At 50.2% G+C, this 23823-nt stretch overlaps 1 protein-coding gene across 1 annotated transcript in view; it reads right to left on the bottom strand.

The window, feature by feature from the left end:
- Positions 1-23823, bottom strand: part of MAST2 (microtubule associated serine/threonine kinase 2) — a 624140-nt gene that overhangs the window by 89017 nt on the left and 511300 nt on the right. The window contains exons 19-20 of the mRNA XM_030208366.1: positions 18711-18876; positions 9798-9899 (exon numbers count right to left, since the gene is read on the bottom strand). Coding sequence (XP_030064226.1) covers positions 9798-9899; positions 18711-18876 — 268 coding nt within the window. The remainder of the gene's footprint in view (positions 1-9797; positions 9900-18710; positions 18877-23823) is intronic.

The following is a 23823-nucleotide window of genomic DNA, read 5'->3' as shown; positions in this document are numbered from 1 at the left end:
GTAAAATTATGTATAATCATACCTGATAATTTTCTTTCCATTAATCATAGCTGATCAATCCATAGACTGGTGGGTTGTGTCCATCTACCAGCAGGTGGAGATAGAGAGCAAACTTTTGCCTCCCTATATGTGGTCATGTGCTGCCGGAAACTCCTCAGTATGTCGATATCAAAGCTCCATCCGCAGGACTCAGCACTTAGAGAATTACACCCACGAAGGGACACTCTGCCCAGCTCACCACCGCCGAAACGGGGGAGGGGAATTAACCCAGCTCATCCCCACACAAGTGGGGGAGGGGAATCCGTCCAGCTCATCCCCGCGGAGCGGGGGAGGGACACCACACCCGCCGATGCGGGGGGATCTGGCTTATCCTGCAACCGCAACCGCGGGAGGAGCTGACTGACCCTAACACCGCCGAAGCGGGAGGGGTACAAAGCTGCCCTACAGCCGCACGAAGCGGGAGGGAGTGCCGGCAGAATTTATGTCTCAATCCAGCCCCGTAAAACGGAGGGGAGAGGAATGCAGCAGCTCACTGTAACACAAACTCGTCTCAACTCTTGAAGAATCCAAGTGAAAGAACTTGAACACGAAGTCTTTCTGAAATAACTGAAGACTAAACTTGAACCTGAAATGCAACCAGAATAAAAACAGAACAGATATCTGGGAGGGGCTATGGATTGATCAGCTATGATTAATGGAAAGAAAATTATCAGGTATGATTATACATAATTTTACCTTCCATATCATCAAGCTGATCAATCCATAGACTGGTGGGATGTACCGAAGCAGTACTCACCCAGGGCGGGACATTGAAATCCCTGACCTCAACACTGAAGCTCCAAACCGGGCCTCCGCCCGTGCAGCCACAGTCAAACGGTAATGCTTGGAGAATGTATGAGCCGAAGCCCAAGTTGCCGCCTTGCATATCTCTTCCAAGGAGACGGATCCGGCCTCTGCCATCGAGGCCGCCTGAGCTCTCGTGGAGTGAGCCTTCAGCTGGATAGGCGGCACCTTCCCCGCGGCCACATAAGCCGCTGCAATGGCTTCCTTGACCCATCTTGCCACTGTAGGCTTAGCAGCCTGCAGACCCTTACGAGGACCTGCAAACAGGACAAACAGATGATCCGATTTCCGGAAATCATTGGTCACTTCCAAGTATCTGAAGATGACTCGTCTCACATCCAGATATTTAAGAGCAGAGTACTCCTCTGGGTAGTCCTCCCTACGAAAGGAAGGGAGACAGAGCTGCTGATTCACATGGAAGCGAGAAACAATCTTGGGCAGGAAGGAAGGCACTGTGCGAATAGTCACTCCTGCCTCAGTGAACTGCAGAAAAGGCTCTCGACGTGAGAGCGCCTGGAGCTCGGAAACTCTTCTGGCTGAAGTGATAGCCACCAAAAAGACTGCTTTCAACGTCAGGTCTTTCAGAGATGCCCTCGACAAGGGTTCAAAAGGCGGCTTCTGCAATGCTCTTAGCACCAGGTTGAGATTCCACGCAGGCACCACTGAGTGCAGAGGAGGGCGCAGGTGATTAACTCCCTTGAGAAAGCGCACCACATCTGGCTGCGAAGCCAGGGAAGCACCCTTCAGGCGGCCCCTGAAGCAAGCCAGAGCCGCTACCTGGACTTTAAGGGAACTGAGCGACAGGCCTTTCTCCAGACCTTCTTGCAGGAACGCCAACACTGAAGAAATTGGAGCAGTGAAGGGAGAAAGTGAGCCTGCTTCACACCATGCTGCAAAGATACGCCAAACCCTGGCGTAAGCAGAAGAAGTAGAGCGTTTCCTCGCTCTCAGCATAGTGGCGATGACCTTGTCTGAGAAGCCCTTCTTCCTCAGACGCTGCCGCTCAATAGCCAGGCCGTAAGACCAAAGGGAGAGGGATCCTCCATCACCACGGGACCCTGATGTAACCGGCCCTGCTCCACTGACAGCCGCAGAGGATCGTCGACTGAGAGCTTGATCAAGTCCGCATACCAGGGACGTCTGGGCCAATCCGGACCCACCAGGATTACCCTGCCGGGATGCTTTGCCACCCGGTCTAGCACCCTGCCCAACATGGGCCAGGGCGGGAACACATAGAGGAGCTCTTGTGTCGGCCACTGTTGGAGAAGAGCATCTACTCCCAGGGATCGAGGGTCCCGTCCTCTGCTGAAAAAGCGCGGCACTTGGCAATTGGCCGATGACGCCATCAGATCTAGGCTCGGCTGGCCCCAGCGCTTCGTGATGTCCAAGAACGCCTGAGCAGATAGTTGCCACTCTCCGGGCTCCAAGGTATGGCGACTGAGAAAGTCCGCCTTGACATTCATGACTCCGGCAATGTGGGCCGCTGAAAGCTGCTCCAGGTTCGCTTCCGCCCACTGGCAAAGACTCATAGCCTCCTTGGCTAGAGGGGCGCTCTTGGTACCTCCCTGGCGGTTGATATAGGCCACAGCCGTGGCATTGTCCGACAGGACCCGTACAGGCTACAACACCAGTACCGGGATGAACTCCAATAACACCAACCGAATGGCTCTGAGTTCCAGGAGGTTGATAGACCACTTGCCTCTGCAGGAGACTAGAGCCCCTGCGCTGTCCTTCCCAAGCAGTGGGCTCCCCAGCCCATCAAAGAGGCGTCTGTCGTGACGACAATCCACTCCGGGGTCACCAGAGGCAATCCTGCAGACAACTTGTCTGTCTGCGTCCACCAGCTCAGCGCCTTGCGCACTGCTGGGTCCACGGGAAGGCGCACAGCATAACCCTCCGACATCGGAGTCCAGCGCAGCAGCAGAGATAGCTGTAGTGGTCTCATATGAGCCCTGGCCCAGGGCACTACTTCCATCGTGGCCGTCATAGAGCCCAACAGCTGCACGTAGTCCCAAGCCCGAATAGGAGAGGCTACTAGGAACTAGTCCACCTGAGCCTGAAGCTTGACAATCCGATTGTCTGGCAGGAACACTCTGCCCACTTGGGTGTCGAATCGAACTCCCAGATACTCCAGGGACTGAGTCGGGCGCAGCTGGCTCTTCTTCCAGTTGATGATCCATCCCAGGGAGCTCACAAGAGCAACTACCCGGTCCATAGCTTTGCCGCACTCTGCATAAGAGGGGGCTCGGATCAACCAGCCGTCCAGATAAGGATGGACTTGTACTCCTTCCTTTAGCAGGAAGGCCGCTATGAACCCCATTACTTTGGAAAAGGTCCGCGGAGCAGTAGCCAACCCGAAAGGGAGGGCTCTGAACTGGAAGTGTCGTCTCAGGACTGTAAAACGCAGAAAGCGTTGGAGAGGAGGCCAGATGGGAATATGCAGGTATGCTTCCTTGATGTCCAAGGAAGCCAAGAACTCTCCTGCCTTCACTGCCGCTATAACAGAGCGGAGAGTCTCCATGCGAAAGTGCCTCACTTTCCAGGCCCGATTGACCCCTTTGAGGTCGAGGATAGGCGGGACAGAACCTCCTTTCTTTGGAACCACAAAGTAAATGGAGTAACGTCCCTTGCCAATCTGATTTTTTGGCACCGGAACGACCGCACCCAGGCGGATCAGGTTGTCCAAGGTCTGCTGCACTGCCACAGCTTGACCGGAGACTTGCAGGGAGAGAGTACAAACCCGTCTCTTAAGGGTTGGCAGAACTCTAGCTTGTAGCCATCTCTGATGACTTCCAGCACCCACGCGTCTGAAGTTATAGTGGTCCACTCGCCCAGAAACGAGGACAGCCGTCCTCCAATCTGCACTGGGGCGTGGACCAAGGCCCCGTCATTGGGTACGAGACCCTGGGGGAGGACCGGAGGGAGCACCTCCGGGACGGCGGTCTCTGCGAAAGGAATGCTGCTTGGGGGAGAAATTCCTCTTGAAGGAAGAGGGGGCAGAGGAACCCGACTTGCCCGGGCGGTACCGACGGGCTTCCAGCAACCGTCCTCTGGAGGTACCGGGACGAGTACTAGCCCGAGCCCTGACCTCTGGTAATTTCTTGCCCTTAGACGTGCCGAGATCGGTCACGATTTTGTCCAGCTCGACCCCAAAGAGCAGCTTGCCTTTAAAAGGCAATCTAGCCAGGCGGGATTTAGAGGCGTGGTCAGCAGACCAATGTTTCAGCCAAAGCCACCGCCGCGCAGAGACTGTCTGAGCCATGCCTTTAGCTGAGGCTCTCAAGACATCATACAGCAAGTCTGCCAAATAGGCTAAGCCCGATTCCAGGGCCGGCCAATCAGCCCTCAAGGAAAGATCCGAGGGGGAAGCCCGCTGCACCATAGTCAGGCACGCCCTGGCCACATAGGAGCCGCAAACTGAGGCCTGCAAACTTAAAGCAGCTGCCTCAAAGGACGACCTTAAGGCCGCCTCCAATCTTCTGTCTTGGGCGTCCTTTAGGGCCGTGCCACCTTCCACCGGCAACGCCGTTTTCTTAGTCACCGCAGTGATTAAAGAATCCACGGTAGGCCACAGATAGGCCTCACGTTCACTCACAGCCAAAGGATAGAGGCGGGACATAGCCCTAGCCACTTTAAGGCTCGTTTCCGGGACATCCCATTGAGCCGCAATTAAGGTGTGCATGGCATCATGCACGTGGAAGGATCTAGGCGGGCGCTTCGTCCCCAGCATAATGGCAGAGCCAACAGGGGCTGAGGGAGAGACGTCCTCCGGAGAGGAAATCTTCAAAGTGTCCATGGCCTGTAAAAACAGGTTGGGCAAATCCTCTGGGCTAAAAAGCCGCGCTGCAGAGGGGTCATCCGCTCCATCCGAGCGGGGATCTATCTCCTCCAAGGAATCCGCAAAGGACCGTTGGGAGACCTCAGACACGCTGCCCTCATCTACATCGGAGGAGACAAAGTCCTCCAAGGCCTGGAAATCAACCCGAGGGCGTTTACCTCTGGGAACCTCAACCTCTTTATCAGAAGAGGGAGCAGGGGCAGCGTTTTGCATGAGGAAAGCCTGATGCAGCAGCAAAACAAACTCGGGGGAGAAACCCCCCAGACTGTGCACTTCCGCAGCCTGGGCAACAGCCCTAGACGCACTCTCAACCGGCGCTCGCAATAGCGGGGGAGAGACATGCTGCGCATCCAAAATGGCGTCCGGCGCGAAACTCCACGAAGGAGCCGCGCGGGAAGAACGGCGCTTAACTTTAGCCGCTTGTGCCGTCGCCCAAATTAAGGGCGTTCATGGCATTAATGTCTCCAACCTCAAGGGCGGCCCACGAAGAAGCCGTCCGAGCCGCGTGGCCGGCCAAGATGGCGGAGGCGAGGAGCGGGGGATGGGCGTTTATGGCGGGAAAAAACCGCCACGCCGGAGGAACGACCGGGACATTCATCGGTCACTAAACTGTCACCCATCAAGGGCGAATCAGGTTGTAAAACCCCCGCATCCCCTCTAGAAGCGCTCCAGCGATCCGGGGAGCGACCCTTTGCGCCCTCGCCCTCCGACGCCATATGCCACGAGGAGAAGAATCGGGGAACCCCCTGCCCGCTATAAAAAGGTAAAATTACCTGCTTGCCGCTCCGAGCTGTAACGAACTGGTGTCCCAGTGAGTAGCTGCAATGAACGTTTAAAGAAACGTCGAATTAAACGCCTCTAAAGACGTTTAAAATTTTTTTTTTTTTTTAAACGGAGCCAGCGGGAGGGGGGAGAAAAGGAGGGACCTGGCACCACCAGGTTTGCACTTGCTCAAAAGAGCCCTCAACCCCAGGCCTCAACAAAACCTAAGGATTAGGCTTGGAGGCCTAGCCAGAGCTGCTGCTGTGTGTGACCACCACCTGCTGAGATAGAGAACATACTGAGGAGTTTCCGGCAGCACATGACCACATATAGGGAGGCAAAAGTTTGCTCTCTATCTCCACCTGCTGGTAGATGGACACAACCCACCAGTCTATGGATTGATCAGCTTGATGATATGGAAGCTGTGTTTTGACAATAATGCGCCAACAACTCAGCTTAATGTAGGATTTTTACAGTGATGCATTCTAAATAATAATGAGCTGTGAAGCATCTAAATGCATGTAGAGCAGCTCATTATTACACAAAACGAATAACACAGTTTGTGTTGAACCTGGAAGGCTGTGTAATTTATTGAAAATTACCACCACCTCAAGTGGTAATTTCTTCTGGATACCACCATCCTGCTAATGCACTAGCCAATGAGTCCCAGGGAGCATAAAAAAGGGCTGTCGTGGCTGTGCCTCCCCAATCCTGACCCACTTTTCAAAAGTAAAGATTGCTCCCAACTCTCCCACCTACATACCTGATCCACTCAGAAAAAACTGTGCTATCTCTGAAGCTGCCCTCAACTCATCCCCCCACTCCAGTACATACCTTTAGATCCCTGGTGAAAAGCAGGAGTGATTCCTGGTTGTTCTTGCCTTAGCAGCTGCCCTTCAAAAATCACACTCTTCAGTTTCCCTTGCCCAGCCACCAGGGATCTACAAATATATGCTTTGGTGGGGAGAGGGCTTGAATTCAAAGCTGCCTCAGGCACAGCACCATTTTTTTAAAGTGGACTGGACTGGCAGAGGGTGTAGAGGTCAATCATCAGTTCTGAAAAATAAATCCTATGGGTTGATGGGGCCACAATTGTTTTAAGGGATTGGGGGGGGGGGGGGGGGGAGCATTGGTTAGCCAATTTTGCTACCAAGAAAGAAAGAGTGTTTCCAAACAGAATTCAAACTCATTGGGATTGAGTTACAACCTGAGTGCTTTCCATTGCTGCAGCAAGAACATCGTATGTGTCCACCTGCAGCAACAGAAAAGATTCAATAGCCCCCAGTATGAAAGGTACCATGGTTCAGTGAATTCTGCAGTTCCCACAGCAAAACAGCTTACAAATATCCAGGTTAGTGAATAGACTCCTTAATCAATTGTAGGAAAAACAAAAGCCAGATTTGTGGTAATTGTTTTCCTGTAACAGGTATACTCTGAGGAGAGCATTTCATCGGTCAGACATCATCCTGATGAGGCCAACACATTTTCCAGGTTTCTAGGAGATTCTTTTTGAATATGCTCCTGTGTTCATGTAGTACATCTTAATTTTGTAATTATGCTAAAAATTCAGCTCCAGAAAGAGAGGAAAGAGGGTTTGTCTGATTGTAAACTGCTCTTACAGTTAATGCATACTACTGAATAAAAACATGGAATCTATATCCCATCCAAAACATACTTCTTGACATTCACCAGCCCTTCTCCTTGACCACGATCTACTGACTCTGGTCAACTATTGCTGAAGTGGAAATATTTGTAAGACACTTTGGGGCTCATTTTCAAAGCACCTAGACTTACAAAGTTCTATAGGTTACTATATAGGGGCTCATTTTCAAAGCACTTAGACTTACAAAGTTCCATAGTAACCTATGGAACTTTGTAAGTCTAAGTGCTTTGAAAATACGCCTCTATGTAATTTTGTAAGTTTAAGTGCTTTTACAATATGCCTCCTTGTCATCTTCTAAAAGTAAAATAGCAGACATTTGCATGAATTACCAGCCACTAAGATGAAATAAATCACCTCACTACTGTTTCTCTGAAGGCATTTCTGAACTTATTGAGCACAGACACAGAGATCACTGGCGGTCTGGGCACTTCACGTGGCGAGGGGTCCGTGCCCGGCAGCCAGCCAGGAGGTTGGTCTGGACTGCACTCTACGGGTTCAGCCCAAACTTGGCTGTTGCCTGGCCCTAACCAAACATCCAGGGACCGGGCTGCACTGAGACCATCCATGCGGGCCAAGAGCTCGCCAGTCACCACTTCATGCCCTCCATAAATAGCTTCTTAATGGAAACCTGCCTATTTTCTGAAGAAGACCCACAAATCAAAGAATTAACTCCCACAGGATATAAAACCATCACACTATCCCGGAACAGTAAAAAAGGAGGGGGCACTGCCCTCATATATAAAGACACATTCAATGTTTCACTTACCAACTTGTTCCTAACTCCAGATCTAGAAATCCTTGCAAGCCACCTCAAAGACTCCTCATCAAAAGACTATCTAACATGTATACTATGCTACAGTCCGTCCAATAAATGACCCAAAGCTTACACCGAATTCTGCAAATTTGTCTCTAAAAACTCACTGGAAAGTCCCTATAATCTACTACTGGGTGACATTAATGTCCATTTAGAAAACCTGTCAGACACCAGAAGGCCTGATCTCTGTGCTTTCATGTCCTCCCTAAACTACGCGATATTTTCTCCCACACCAACAAACAGGTGACCAACTAGATCTGGTCCAAAGCTGGTCTCAACAAGTACCTGTACAATGGCAATATCACTGCCTTTTTTGCTATTACTTTGTTTCCATTATGCACCTTAGCATTCCTCTGGTGACCACTTTATCACATTGTTTTATTTACTTTTGTTATAAAGTATTTTATAAATCGCTTTGATGTTTTTACCTAAAGGTGGTATAGAAAGTCTTGAATAAACCATATCACCCTGAGAATACCAGATATGTCAATGTTTCAATCTCTTAGTTTATTGGGTCTACGTTCCTCTATTTTTCAAGTTGCTGGGCCTAAATTGTGAAATAGTTTACCGGTAGAATTACATAAGATGGATAGCTTACTTTCTTTTAGAAACTAACTGAAAATGTTTTCATACTGTAAAGAATTTGGTGAACTGTGCTGTTCTGAGAGGTAAAATGATTATGGTTGACTGCTGCCTATTCATGTACGTCTGTATTGAGGTATATAGAAGATAATTTGTATGTTGTAAAGTATTTGCCATATTTTTTATTTTGTACTCCACTTACAATGAAGGATTATGTAGAATATAAATTTTTAGTTTCAATATTTTTATTAAATTTTCAAACACGTTATAACATAGCAAATAAAAGGCAGAAAACATAGGTAAGAAAAATGCAAGTAAGTAACTGTAGAGGGCCTGTGTTCTTATGGCCCTCCACTGGACAACCACAGGAAAACACAACAGACCAAGATCAAATCTGCCCCAGCCCCCCCCCCCCCCCCTTCTCTGAAACCCTAATGGCATGGGATGTCATAATTGGAGAGTCACAAATGTAACTCATTAACTACAAGGCTGCGTGCTCGGGTTGGCAGATGTTAAACACAGGGTTCCCCAAATTGCCCAGAATCGTTTCTTACGTTTAACCATCAAGCAAGCATCCCGAGTTTCCAGCACCATAAGCTTATGCAATACATTTTTCCAATGCCAAAAATAAGGTACATAATCTAGAACCCAATGTTATAGAATATACTTCTTCCCAATTATACAGGCTTTATAGAGCAAAAGTCGTTCATATCTAGCAAGTGGGCTGCAATGTTCCATTTTGCCAAACAGGATGTACAGAATTATTTCCTTATATTTCCAGTGTGCAGAAATATTTCCTTATATTTCCCGTGTGTACCCTCTTTTATTCTCATCCTACGAGACCTTTTTTTTGGAGCTTCCTGTGCAATTATATCATGGAGATTTTCAGATTTGTAATCTTGGATTGTTATCTTACTTTTGAACCACAAATTTCTGTAAATTCAGTCAAAGTCTTTCAACTGCTATGGAAATTAAGGAGAATCCGAGCAAATTTAGATCAAAATTCCTTTAGATTAGCAAAATCCACAGTACTTACTTACCTGGATTATTGTACTTCAGTCTTTATTGGAGTGAATAATACAGTTATCAAAAAAATATAGACATTGCAAAATACAGCAGTACATCTGGTTTATAGAGCTTCTAAATTTGATACGATAACATCACTGTATTTAGAACTTCATTGGTTACCAGTTAGAGAGCGAATCGAAGGGTGGAGAGTATCATAACCAAATTCTGTTCCCAGAAAAATTTATCTGTAATGGAACTATGTAACCCCAGGAATAAAAGAAACATACCTGTCCCCAGTCTATCTAGAGGGTTCTGGCGGAGAAGTCTGGATATTAGGTCTTGTGCATCTGGTGGTAATGCATCATCACCATTTGGCCATGCAATTTCATCTGCCAAGATAAAAGTATTTCCTGTACTGGTGGAAAGACATATAACGATTAAATAATAACAGAGTGAAAATGTAGCTAGCAGATGGAGAAATCATAGTAGGTGTTCTGTCCTCCGACAGCCTCGCACTAGTTTATAATGTGATCCTAAAATGTGTGTAATGCTTTTACTGTTGTTCTCATTTCTAAGGACTATCATCGCTGCAGTTCTCACTGCAAAGATATGTGAGCAAGGCATTGTGTGTGATGTAGTTCACAGGCAATGCAGCCACATTTGTCTGTCTGTATAAGAGCGGTTACCACTGGTTGTGAGGCTGCCCAGACCTTCTCTCTCTCTCAGCCAAGCTTGGCCCCTTTGTCTACCTGCTATCATTTCCTGGTCATTCTTACTATCTCTGTCCTGAGAGGTCAGCCAGGTATGACCTTTCCCGCCAATCGTGGGCCGTCCTCTAGCATCTCCCTTGCCACCCGGAGGCAGGCTCTGTCCCTATTGGTCCTTACCTCCTCCTCCCTGGGCCTGTGTGAGACTTCTTGACCTCCTTGTCCCTTTCGGCATGAGGCATTCACCATCATGCTTCAGACAGCACCTGTCCTGCTGAACTCGCTGCAACGAACTTTGTTTTTTACCTTGAAAATATCTCCTCTCTAATGAGATACCGCACTCTCCAGTCACCCAGCTTTGAACCACTTCTATCGGCTTAACTATTTATCACCTATGCAATAAAGCTACCTCTCTTCAGATCTCCACCTCCAATTACTGAAACACCTCTCAGGATTACGGAATCTCTGTGCCCTGGAGCAATACTTCTGAACATCTGACTGTAAGTAAATTATCTGTGATTTATTAAATAAAGAAACTTCAGAAAAATAATACAGACTTCAGGTGTGTTCTGGTGTGCCAAGGTTATACTCCACGATATCAAGACTTTACAGTAACAAGCCTTGAGGGTCTTGACAGTAGGAGGAACATTTTCAACAGCCTGTGCTGTACGCAAAGTACACAAGCTATTTTAGTCCACATGCATTGCATTAGTTCTGAAAAGGACACAACTTGAGTTCTTTCCCTTTAAAAATGAGCAGGTGCAAAAGTGTAAGTATAGGGTATGATACATACCTGTAGCAGTTGTTCTCCGAGGACAGCAGGCTGATTGTTCTCACGACTGGGTTGACGTCCGCGGCAGCCCCCACCAACCGGAAGAAGCTTCGCGGGACGGTCGGCACGCAGGCCACGCCCACCGCGCATGCGCGGCCGCCTTCCCGCCCGTGCGCGACCGCTCCCGCCAGTTGAATGACAAGCAATAAAATATGAAACACACAACTCCAAAGGGGAGGAGGGAGGGTAGGTGAGAACAATCAGCCTGCTGTCCTCGGAGAAAGGGTATGATACATACCTGTAGCAGTTGTTCTCCGAGGACAGCAGGCTGATTGTTCTCACGACTGGGTTGACGTCCGCGGCAGCCCCCACCAACCGGAAGAAGCTTCGCGGGACGGTCGGCACGCAGGCCACGCCCACCGCGCATGCGCGGCCGCCTTCCCGCCCGTGCGCGACCGCTCCCGCCAGTTGAATGACAAGCAATAAAATATGAAACACACAACTCCAAAGGGGAGGAGGGAGGGTAGGTGAGAACAATCAGCCTGCTGTCCTCGGAGAACAACTGCTACAGGTATGTATCATACCCTTTCTCCGAGGACAAGCAGGCTGCTTGTTCTCACGACTGGGGTATCCCTAGCTCTCAGGCTCACTCAAAACAATAACCCGGGTCAATTGAACCTCGCAACGGCGAGGGTACAACAGAAATTGACCTACGAAGAACAACTAACTGAGAGTGCAGCCTGACCAGAATAAATTCGGGTCCTGGAGGGTGGAGTTGGATTTACACCCCAAACAGATTCTGCAACACCGACTGCCCGAACCGACTGTCGCGTCGGGTATCCTGCTGGAGGCAGTAATGAGATGTGAATGTGTGGACAGATGACCACGTCGCAGCCTTGCAGATCTCTTCAATAGTGGCTGACTTCAAGTGGGCCACCGACGCTGCCATGGCTCTGACACTATGAGCCGTGACATGACCCTCAAGAGTCAGCCCAGCCTGGGCGTAAGTGAAGGAAATGCAATCTGCTAGCCAATTGGAGATGGTGCGTTTCCCGACAGCGACCCCTAGCCTGTTAGGGTCGAAAGAAATAAACAATTGGGCGGACTGTCTGTTGGGCTGTGTCCGCTCCAAGTAGAAGGCCAATGCTCTCTTGCAGTCCAATGTGTGCAACTGACGTTCAGCAGGGCGGGTATGCGGCCTGGGGAAGAATGTTGGCAAGACAATTGACTGGTTAAGATGGAACTCCGACACCACCTTCGGCAGGAACTTTGGGTGAGTGCGGAGCACTACTCTGTTGTGATGAAATTTAGTATATGGAGCATGAGCTACTAGGGCTTGAAGCTCACTGACCCTACGAACTGAAGTAACTGCCACCAAGAAAATGACCTTCCAGGTCAAGTACTTCAGATGGCAGGTATTCAGTGGCTCAAAAGGAGGTTTCATCAGCTGGGTGAGGACGACGTTGAGATCCCATGACACAGTAGGAGGCTTGATAGGGGGCTTTGACAAAAGCAAGCCTCTCATGAATCGAACGACTAAAGGCTCTCCAGAGATGGCTTTACCTTCCACACGATAATGGTAAGCACTAAGGTGATTCCTTACTGAGTTGGTCTTGAGGCCAGACTCTGATAAGTGCAGAAGGTATTCAAGCAGGTTCTGTGCAGGGCAAGAACGAGGTTCTAGGGCCTTGCTCTCACACCAAACGACAAACCTCCTCCACTTGAAAAAGTAACTCTTTTTAGTGGAATCCTTCCTAGAGGCAAGCAAGACCCGGGAGACACCCTCAGACAGACCCAACGCAGCGAAGTCTACGCCCTCAACATCCAGGCCGTGAGAGCCAGGGATTGAAGGTTGGGGTGCAGCAACGCTCCGTCGTTCTGCGAAATGAGAGTCGGAAAACACTCCAATCTCCACGGTTCTTCGGAGGACAACTCCAGAAGAAGAGGGAACCAGATCTGACGGGGCCAAAAGGGCGCTATCAGAATCATGGTGCCGCGGTCTTGCTTGAGCTTCAGTAAGGTCTTCCCCACCAAAGGTATGGGAGGATAAGCATACAGGAGGCCGGTCCCCCAATGAAGGAGAAAGGCATCTGACGCTAGCCTGCCGTGTGTCTGAAGTCTGGAACAGAACAGAGGCAGCTTGTGGTTGGTCTGAGAGGCGAAAAGATCCACCGAGGGGGTGCCCCACTCTCGGAAGATCTTGCGTACCACTCTGGAATGGAGCGACCACTCGTGCGGTTGCATGACTCTGCTCAGTCTGTCGGCCAGACTGTTGTTTACGCCTGCCAGGTACGTGGCTTGGAGAAGCATGCCGAACCGACACGCCCAACGCCACATACCGACGGCTTCCTGACACAGGGGGCGAGATCCGGTGCCCCCCTGCTTGTTGACGTAATACATTGCAACCTGATTGTCTGTCCGAATTTGGATAATTTGGCAGGACAGCCGATCTCTGAAAGCCTTCAGTGCGTTCCAGATCGCTCGGAGCTCCAGGAGGTTGATCTGCAGATCCTTTTCCTGGAGGGACCACAGACCCTGGGTGTGAAGCCCATCGACATGGGCTCCCCACCCCAGGCGAGATGCATCCGTCGTCAGCACTTTCGTGGGCTGCGGAATTTGGAATGGACGTCCCAGGGTCAAATTGGTCCGTATGGTCCACCAGAGCAGTGAAGTGCGGCAACTGGTGGAGAGGCGGATGACATCCTCTAGATTCCCGGTGGCTTGAAACCACTGGGAAGCTAGGGTCCATTGAGCAGATCTCATGTGAAGATGAGCCATGGGAGTCACATGAACTGTGGAGGCCATATGACCCAGAAGTCTCAACATCTGCCGAGCTGTGATCTGCTGAGACGCTCTGGTCTGCGAAGCCAGGGCCAAGAGATTGGTGGCCCTCGCTTCGGGAAGGTAGGCCTGAGCCGTCTGGGAATTCAGCAGCGCTCCTATGAATTCCAGAGACTGAGTTGGCTGGAGATGGGACTTTGGGTAATTTATCACAAACCCCAGCAGCTCCAGAAGTTGAATAGTGCACTGCATGGACCGGAGGGCTCCGGCCTCCGAGGTGTTCTTGACCAGCCAATCGTCGAGATATGGGAACACGTGCACTCCCAGCTTGCGTAGGTAGGCCGCTACCACCACGAGGCACTTTGTAAACACTCGTGGGGCAGAGGCGAGCCCAAAGGGCAGCACACAATACTGAAAGTGCCGTGCGCCCAGGCGGAATCTGAGATACTGTCTGTGAGCTGGCAGTATCGGGATGTGAGTGTATGCGTCCTTTAAATCCAGGGAACATAGCCAATCGTTTTTCTGAATCATTGGCAGAAGGGTGCCCAAGGAAAGCATCCTGAACTTTTCTTTGACCAGGAATTTGTTCAGGCCTCTCAGGTCTAGGATGGGACGCATCCCCCCTGTTTTCTTTTCCACAAGGAAGTACCTGGAATAGAATCCCTGCCCTTCCTGCCCGGGTGGTACGGGCTCGACCGCATTGGCGCTGAGAAGGGCGGAGAGTTCCTCTGCAAGTACCTGCTTGTGATGGGAGCTGAAAGACTGAGCTCCCGGGGGACAATTTGGAGGCAGGGAGGCCAAATTCAGGGCGTATCCGTACCGCACTATTTGGAGAACCCACTGGTCGGAGGTTATGAGAGGCCACCTTTGGTGAAAGAATTTTAACCTCCCTCCGACCGGCAGGTCGTCCGGTACGGACACTTGTAGGGCGGCTATGTTCCCATGTATCCAGTCAAAAGCCCGTCCCTGGCTTTTGCTGTGGAGGCGCAGGGGGCTGCTTAGGCGCACGCTGTTGACGGGAACGAGCGCGCTGGGGCTGTCCCTGTGCCTGACGAGGCCTTCGGGCCGGCTGGTTGTACCTACGCTTCGCAAAAGAATAGGGTGCAGCCTGCCGAGCCCGGGAAAAAACGCCCGCCCGCGGGGGCGGGTGCTGAAGGCGCCCGGTGGGAGAGCTTGTCGAGAGCGGTTTCCCGCTGATGCAGTTGGTCAACCATCTGCTCGACCTTCTCGCCAAAAATATTATCCCCCCGGCAAGGGACGTCAGCCAGTCTCTGCTGGGTGCGGTTGTCCAGGTCAGAGGCACGCAGCCATGAGAGCCTGCGCATCACTATACCTTGGGCCGCAGCACGAGATGCCACGTCACAGGTGTCAAAAATCCCCCTGGACAGGAACTTTCTGCACGCCTTCAGCTGCCTGACCACCTCCTGATAAGGCCTGGACTGCTCCGGCGGGAGCTTATCGACCAGGTCCGCCAGCTGTTGCACATTGGTCCGCATGTGGATGCTCATATAGAGCAGGTAAGATTGGATGCGGGTCACGAGCATGGAGGATTGGTAGGCCTTCCTCCCAAATGAGTCCAGAGTGCGAGACTCCCGCCCCGGGGGCGCCGAGGCGGTATCCCTCGAACTCCGTGCCCTCTTGAGAGCAGAATCCACGACCGCTGAGTCATGGGGCAACTGGGGCCGCATGAGCTCTGGGTCAGAGTGGATCCTGTACTGGGACTCTGCTTTCTTGGGAATGGTGGGGTTAGTTAGTGGTCGCACCCAGTTCCGAAGCAGCGTCTCCTTCAGGACATTGTGCAGCGGTACCGTGGAGGACTCTCTAGGTGGTGATGGATAGTCGAGGACCTCGAGCATCTCGGCCCTCGGCTCTTCCACAGAGACCACGGGAAAGGGAATGCTTATAGACATATCCCGCACAAAGGAGGCAAAGGAGAGACTCTCAGGAGGTGAGAGCTTCCTCTCCGGTGACGGCGTGGGGTCCGAGGGAAGGCCCGTAGACTCCTCTGAGGAGAAATATCTCGGGTCCTCCTCTTCCCCCCACGAGTCCTCATCCTCGGTATCGGACATTAGCTCATGTAGCTGAGTCCGGTACCGGGCCCGGCTCGACGTCGAGGCACCAAGGTCTCGGTGTCGTCGAGCGGTGGACTCCCGCGCCGGCGGGGACGGAGCTCCCTCCATCGACGTCGACGGGGACTCCACCTGCGTGGCGGTCGAGACCGGCACCGCAAGCGGCGGCGGTGTCGACAGCCCCGGCGCCGGGCTAGAGCTCGCCGGCGCCACAGTCATCGGCGCCGGGGGCGCAAGCACCCCCGACGCCGGCACAGCCTGGCGCATCAGCCCTTCCAGGATCCCCGGAAGGATGGCTCTGAGGCACTCGTCCAGGCCCGCTGCCGGGAAAGGCGGTGGGGCCGGTAAGGGTGTCGGTGCCAGAAGCTGCTGGGGGCCAGGAGACGGCACCGAGGTGCCGGAACCCCGACGCGTCGGTACCTCCACCACCGACGGAGATCTCTCCTCTCTGCGATGACGCTTCGGCGTCGACTCCTCTTCAGGGTGCACCGAGGGCTCCCGGTGACGGCGCTTCTTATCTTTTTTCCGGTGCACGTCACCGGTGCCGGAGGGCATGGAGGAGGAGGAGGTCGATCCCCCTCGGTCTCGAGGTACCGGGTCCGACAGGGTTCGGTCCCGTGGCTCACGAGTTGAGGGAGTGACCGGGGCCGACTGCCCACGCGGCCTCTCAACCCCACTCTCACCGGCGGACCGGCGGGCCAACGGGACCTGTTCTCCTGGGGTCGCTGCCATCGGTGCCGATGTCTCGGGCATCGATACCGGTACCGAAGAACCGGCCTTCGATACCGATGCCGTCGAGGTCGACGTCGAGGGGCCGGCGCAAGTTCCAAAAAGACGGTCCCGCAGAACTTGCCTCGCAACCTGAGTCCGTTTCCGGAGACCGAGACACAAAGCGCACGACTTGAGATTGTGCTCCGGCCCGAGGCACTGGAGGCACCAAGCGTGGGTGTCGGTCTGCGAGATCGGCCGGCCGCAGCGACCACACTTTTTAAAACCACTCGGGACCTTCGAGGACATCGACGGAAAAATCGCGTCGGCGAAGTCAAAGTCGGCAATGGTGGCTAAAATCACACCACGAAAAAATCAACCGACCGAGCGGCCACTAGGCCGCAACGTGGCGTCCCCGCTAGAAAGCGAGGGAAAAGGGGGAGCGCGTGCTCCACACGCGCAAAAACAAATTTCTTTTTTTTTTTTTTTTTTTTTTTTAAAACAAAAAACAGAGGGAACCGAACGGTCCAAGCGACGATCCGCGTAAACGCGGTCGAAAATCCGGCGGCTGAACAGAGAGAGAGGCAAACGCACCACTCTCTCAGTCGCGGGAAAAAAGTAACTGGCGGGAGCGGTCGCGCACGGGCGGGAAGGCGGCCGCGCATGCGCGGTGGGCGTGGCCTGCGTGCCGACCGTCCCGCGAAGCTTCTTCCGGTTGGTGGGGGCTGCCGCGGACGTCAACCCAGTCGTGAGAACAAGCAGCCTGCTTGTCCTCGGAGAATAAAAGTATCCACATATCTTATGCTTATTATTTGTGTGGGTGACTGAATGGAAGCAAAATAGTATGTGTATTTTCAGAAATTCCATGCACACGTTCTATTTTGCTTTGCCAGTCTAAACCCAATCTGAGAATGGTTCCTTTTAATTCAGTTAAAAGAATGTGCATTATGGAAGCTGGTGCCTATTTTTACACATATTTTAGTAGGGTCATTTTCAAGATATACTTACCTGACTAAATATCTTTAAAAATTGCCCTCTTATTTTCAAAGGATTTACACAGGTAAAAAAATGGAGTGGAGGAGTGGCCTAGTGGTTAGGGTGGTGGACTTTGGTCCTGGGGAACTGAGGAACTGAGTTCGATTCCCACTTCAGACACAGGCAGCTCCTTGTGACTCTGGGCAAGTCACTTAACCCTCCATTGCCCCATGTAAGCCACATTGAGCCTGCCATGAGTGGGAAAGCGCGGGGTACAAATGTAACAAAAAAATAAATAAATACAAATAAAAAATGTTTTAACCATGGTCACTGAATGTCTGAAAACTGCTCCCTTCAATGCAACTGTATGTTCCTCCACCAAACATATACTTTTAAGGACAGTAATTTGAGGAATGGTAGAGGGTGCATTTAGTTATAGACTACATTTTCAACTCAATGAAGGTAATTTTTTTTACAAGGCACCTGATTTAACAGGGCAGGTAGGCACCTTCTTAGGTGCCATTTCATGAAGACATACGAGTGAATATGCATTTATAAATATTAGCATAAGCATCAGAAATCTCACCTACCTTGCAGGTACAGACATTTAAACCTGCTGTCAAGCCTAGATTATTCAAGTATATATGCAGATTAGTGCATTTTATAATTTATGAATATATTTGTGAATTCCGCCAATGCTCTGTTCAAACTCCGCCCTTGTATAAGGCAACTGACAAAGTACACAACATCATGTCATCACACATATTTTTACACTGGTTGGTATTTTATAAGAGCCCACATACATGTAAAAATGACTTAAAAAAACACTTCTCTGTGTACTTTTTCAGAAAAACTCTAGCCACAGAAAGAGCTGGTGCAAGTGGCCATGTGCACTTTATACTCACATAAAATTTCAAAGCAAAGCAAGTGTGTACTTTCACTTTCAGAACTGCAATGGCCATGGGTTAAAAAGAGCCTATTCACTTTGGCCCAATACAGAGTTTGAAAATTGCTCTCTCATTATGTAAGGGCCCAAAAGTCATTATCTTGGACAGGATGAGCCAGATTCTGAAAAGGTTTATTGCAATGATTACAAATGAAGCCGAACTTTTAACTAGAAAACACTAAATAAGCATTTCAGCTGCAGGCTAAACTGACACTTCAATCTACATCAGTCAAATTACATACCACTGATCACTTGTCCAAACAGTTCTTCAGGTGTGTCTCCAAAAAAGGGGACACAGCCAACCAAGAATTCATACAGGATAACTCCCATGGCCCACCAGTCTACAGGTTTTCCATAACCCTGCCGCAGAATCACTTCAGGTGCGATGTATTCTGGGGTGCCACAGACCTGAAGAGCAACACAAGGATATTGTAAAGCACAGACTGCAACAAACCTCTCTGTTGCTCTGCTTATTTATCTATTTATGGCACCACTAGACTGTTAAAACTAAGTGGGTAACATAAAACATGCACACTAAAATTGACGCTTCATTACCATCCATTCTCACAGACTTTAATAAGGCTGTGATTCACAAGGTTCCATGAGCTACTGTTTCAAAAGGTTGCACAAATGCATATGTGTACAGCTTACACATAGACAAATAACAGCGCAAGACAGCTAACAAATTAGCAAACACCCGAAGCTGTGGGTCTGCATATGGAAGATGTTGGATTAGGAGCAGGAGTGGCAGGGTTGGCCCAAGGGTATCTGGATACCCTAGGTCACCTTTTTCATCTCACGGCACACTTACAAGGAACAAAAATTGTCAAGGCACACCAATGAAATCTAACCCATATCCGCCCGTCCCCGCTAAGATCCATTCCATCCCCACAAATAATCCATCCACACCCTTACCTGTAACCTTCGGAAGTAGTTATTTCATTTAATTATGCTACTGAAATACATTACATGACCAATATACATATTACTGGGAAACTGGAACAAGGTGAACAGTTACAGACACCACATTCCAGCAGAATCCTTCACCTCAGTTGCAGAAGCAGAACAGGACTCTCACCTGATACAAAATAGGGAACTGCAAAAAACATGCAGATAACTGAAAGCAAAGATACCGGATCCTGCATGTCGTGCAACTCCAGAGAAATAGAAAGAAATGCATGTTGTCCTCCATAATGCAAAATAAAGATTTACATTTTCAACACCGACATTATTCAGTCACTAAACTGAAATAAAATTATATTTCCTACCTTTGTAGTCTGGTGATTTTATTATTCCAATCATCTTGCTCCCAATCTTTGGTTCTGCTTTCCTCTGTGTGTGCTCTTAACTATATCCAGGGCCTCCTTTCCATTTGCTATTTTTTTTCTCACTTCCTGCCCCATGTCCATTTGGCACTGTTCTTTCACACTCAGCTTTCTTCAAATTTTCTGCCTCCTTCTCAAATCTATCTTGTTTTCCCTCTCTGTCCCCTTCATGTGCAGCCTGCCTCCCATCTTCCCTTCCCCTTATGTGAGGCCCGTCTCCCTCTTCCCTTCCCTTTATATGCAGCCTATATCCCTTCTTCCCTTCCCTCTGTATCTCTTCATCTGAAGTTACAATCCTCTAAAAAATCAAGTACCGTATTTTTCAGACTATAAGACGCACCGGACCATAAGACGTACCTAGGTTTTAGAGGAGGGAATTAGGAAAATTTTTTTTTTCCTTTTTCCCCAACTCTAAAACCTAGGTGCTCCGGTGCGTCTTGTCCGAATCCCGCCCTCCCCCCGGCCCTGTCACCACTTCTCCCTAAACACGCGATCTTCCCTGGTGGTCTAGTGACGTCGGGGCAGGAAAGAGCCCCCTCTTTCCTGCCCAGCGCGCTACTCTCCATCCTCCTGTATGCATTGCTGCCTGACGGTCTCGGCGAGATTCAAAATGGCTGCCGAGAATTGAAGTCTCGGCGGCCATTTTGAATCTCACCGAGACCATCAGGCTGCATACAGGAGGATGGAGAGCAGTGCGCTGGGCAGGAAAGAGGAGGCTCTTTCCTGCCCCGACGTCACTAGACCACCAGGGAAGATCGCGTGAGTAGGGAGAAGTCTACCTTCGGACTATAAGACGCACCCCCCATTTTCCTCCCAAATTTGGGGGGAAAAAAGTGTGTCTTATAGTCCGAAAAATACGGTACCTCTTGGAGATTTCATAGTGCAATATTAAGCAATGAAGATCTTACCAAGAAACTTGCTGATTTCAGCAAACAGATTTTTGATAGGAACTCTTCTGGAGATATTTCTCCAACAACTATATGGGAAGCATATAGAACAGTAACATTCAAATCAAATACGCTGAGTTGCAGCAGAAAAAAATGCATGATTTTGCACAGTGTGAGATTCACTGGTCTGTTAATTAAGAAATCCTCAATACAAGCTACAGCACTGAAAACATCCTCCCGTACATCTGTCAAACTGCCAATAAAGAGTAGTTACTTACCTGTAGCAGGTGTTCTCCGAGGACAGCAGGCTATATATTCTCACATGTGGGTGACGTCACGTCGGCCCGGAGGACTTTCTAGCAAAGTGGGCGGGCATACTGCGCATGCGCACGCTCCTCTTCCCGCCCGCCACGCAGACACGTTCCTCAGTTATATCCAAAAGATTAGAGGAATACAACTCCTAAGGGGAGGTGGGAGGGCTGTGAGAATATATAACCTGCTGTCCTCGGAGAACACCTGCTACAGGTAAGTAACTACTCTTTCTCCGAGGACAAGCAGGCTAATATTCTCACATGTGGGGTATCCCTAGCCCCCAGGCTCACTCAACATAACAAACAATGGTCAATTGAACCTCGCAACGGCGAGGACATAACGTAGATTGACCTGAAACAAAACTCAACTAACTGAGAGTGCAGCCTGGAACAGAATAAAAATGGGCCTAGTGGGGTTGGAGTTGGATTCTAAACCCCAAACAGACTCTGCAGCACTGACTGCCCAAACCGACTGTCGTGTCGGCTATGCTGCTGAAGGCAGTAATGAGATGTGAATGTGTGGATTGAAGACCACGTCGCAGCTTTGCAAATCTCTTCAATAGTGGCTGACCTTAGATGAGCCACTGACGCAGCCATGGCTCTAACATTATGAGCCGTGACATGACCGTCTAAAGTCAGCCCAGCTTGGGCGTAAGTGAAGGAAATGCAATCTGCTAGCCAATTAGATATAGTGCGTTTCCTGACAGCAACTCCCCTCTTGTTGGGATTAAAAGAAATAAACAACTGGGCGGACTGTCTGAAGGGGCTTGTCCGCTCCACGTAACAGGCCAATGCTCTTTTACAGTCCAAAGTGTGCAACTTGCTTTCGCCAGGGCTCATATGAGGAGGGGGAAAGAATGTTGGCAAGACAATTGACTGGTTCAGATGGCACTCCGACACCACCTTCGGTAAGAACTTAGAGTGCGTGCGGAGGACTACCCTGTTATGATGAAAAGTAAGAAAGGGTGCATGAGCTACTAAAGCCTGAAGCTCACTGACCCTACGAGCTGAAGTAACCATCACCAAGAAAATGACCTTCCAGGTCAAGTACTTCAGATGGCAGGAGTCTAGTGGTTCGAAAGGAGCTGTCATCAGCTGGGTGAGGACGACGTTGAGATCCCATGACACTGGAGGAGGTTTGACAGGGGGCTATGTCAAAAACAAACCTCTCATAAAGCGTACTACCAAAGGCTGTCCAGAGATAGGCTGACCTTCTACACGATAATGATAAGCACTGATTGCACTAAGATGGACTTTGACCAAGTTGGTTTTAAGACCAGACTCGGATAAGACATAGTAACATTGTAGATGACGGCAGAAAAAGACCTGCATGGTCCATCCAGTCTGCCCAACAAGATAAACTCATATGTGTATACCTTACCTTGATTTGTACTTGCCTTTTTCAGGGCACAGACCGTACAAGTCTGCCCAGAAGTATTTCCCGCCTCCCAACCACCAGTCCCGCCTCCCATCACCGGCTCTGGCACGGACCGTAAAAGTCTGCCCTCCACTATCCTTGCCTCCCAACCACCAACCTCTCTTCCCCCACCTGCTCTGCCACCCAATTTCGGCTAAGCTTCTGAGGATCCATTCCTGCTGCACAGGATTCCTTTATGCATATCCCACGCATGTTTGAATTTCGTTATCGTTTTCATCTCCACCACCTCCTGTGGGAGGGCATTCCAAGCATCCACCCCTGTTCCTCCTTTCCTCCAGGGTATACATGTTCAGGTCAGCAAGTCTTTGGTCATACATCTTGGAACGCAAATCCCATACCATTCTCGTAGCTTTTCTTTGCACCGCTTCCATTTTTTTAACATCCTTCGCAAGGTACGGCCTCCAAAACTGAACACAATACTCCAGGTGGGGCCTCACCAATGACTTGTACAGGGGCATCAACACTTCCTTTCTTCTGCTGATCACACCTCTCTCTATACAGCCTAGCAACCTTCTCGCTACGGCCACCGCCTTGTCACACTGTTTCGTCGCCTTCAGATCCTCACATACTAACACCCCAAGATCCCTCTCCCCCTCAGTATCTATCAGACTCTCACCGCCTAACAAGTGCAGAAGGTATTCAAGCAAGGTCTGTGTAGGACAAGAACGGAGATTGAGGGCCCGGCCGTCATACCAGATGGCAAACCTCTTCCACTTAAAAGCATAACATCTCTTCGTGGAATCTTTCCTGGAAGCAAGCAAGACTCGGGAGACACCCTCAGAAAGACCTGAGGAGGCAAAATCTACGCCTTCAACATCCAGGCCGTAAGGGCCAGAGACTGGAGGTTGGGATGTAGAAGCGCCCCCTCATTCTGAGAAATGAGGGTTGGAAAACAGTCCAATCTCCATGGATCTCTGCAGGATAACTCCAGAAGCAGAGGGAACCATATCTAACGTGGCCAGAAGGGAGCTATCAGAATCATGGTACCTCGATCTTGCTTGAGTTTCAGCAAAGTCTTCCCCACCAGAGGAATGGGAGGATACGCATACAGAAGGCCTGTCCCCCAATGAAGGAGGAAGGCATCCGATGCTAGCCTGCCGTGAGCCTGAAGTCTGGAACAGAATTGAGGAACCTTGTGAGTGTCCTGAGAAACAAAAAGATCTATCGAGGGAGTGCCCCATACTCGAAAAATCTTTTTGGCAATAGTCATGTTCAAGGCCCACTCGTGAGGCTGCATAATCCTGCTCAACCTGTCAGCCAGACTGTTGTTTACACCGGCTAGATAAGTGGCTTGGAGAAACATCCCATGTTGGCGGGCCCATAGCCACATCTGCACGGCCTCCTGATACAGAGGGCGAGATCCGGTACCCCCTTGTTTGTTGGTGTAATACATC

Source organism: Microcaecilia unicolor, chromosome 6 (genome assembly GCF_901765095.1).
Source record: "Microcaecilia unicolor chromosome 6, aMicUni1.1, whole genome shotgun sequence".
NCBI lineage: Eukaryota > Metazoa > Chordata > Amphibia > Gymnophiona > Siphonopidae > Microcaecilia > Microcaecilia unicolor.
The sequence above is the reverse complement of the archived record's forward strand: the minus strand, read 5'-3'. Positions and strand labels throughout refer to the sequence as shown.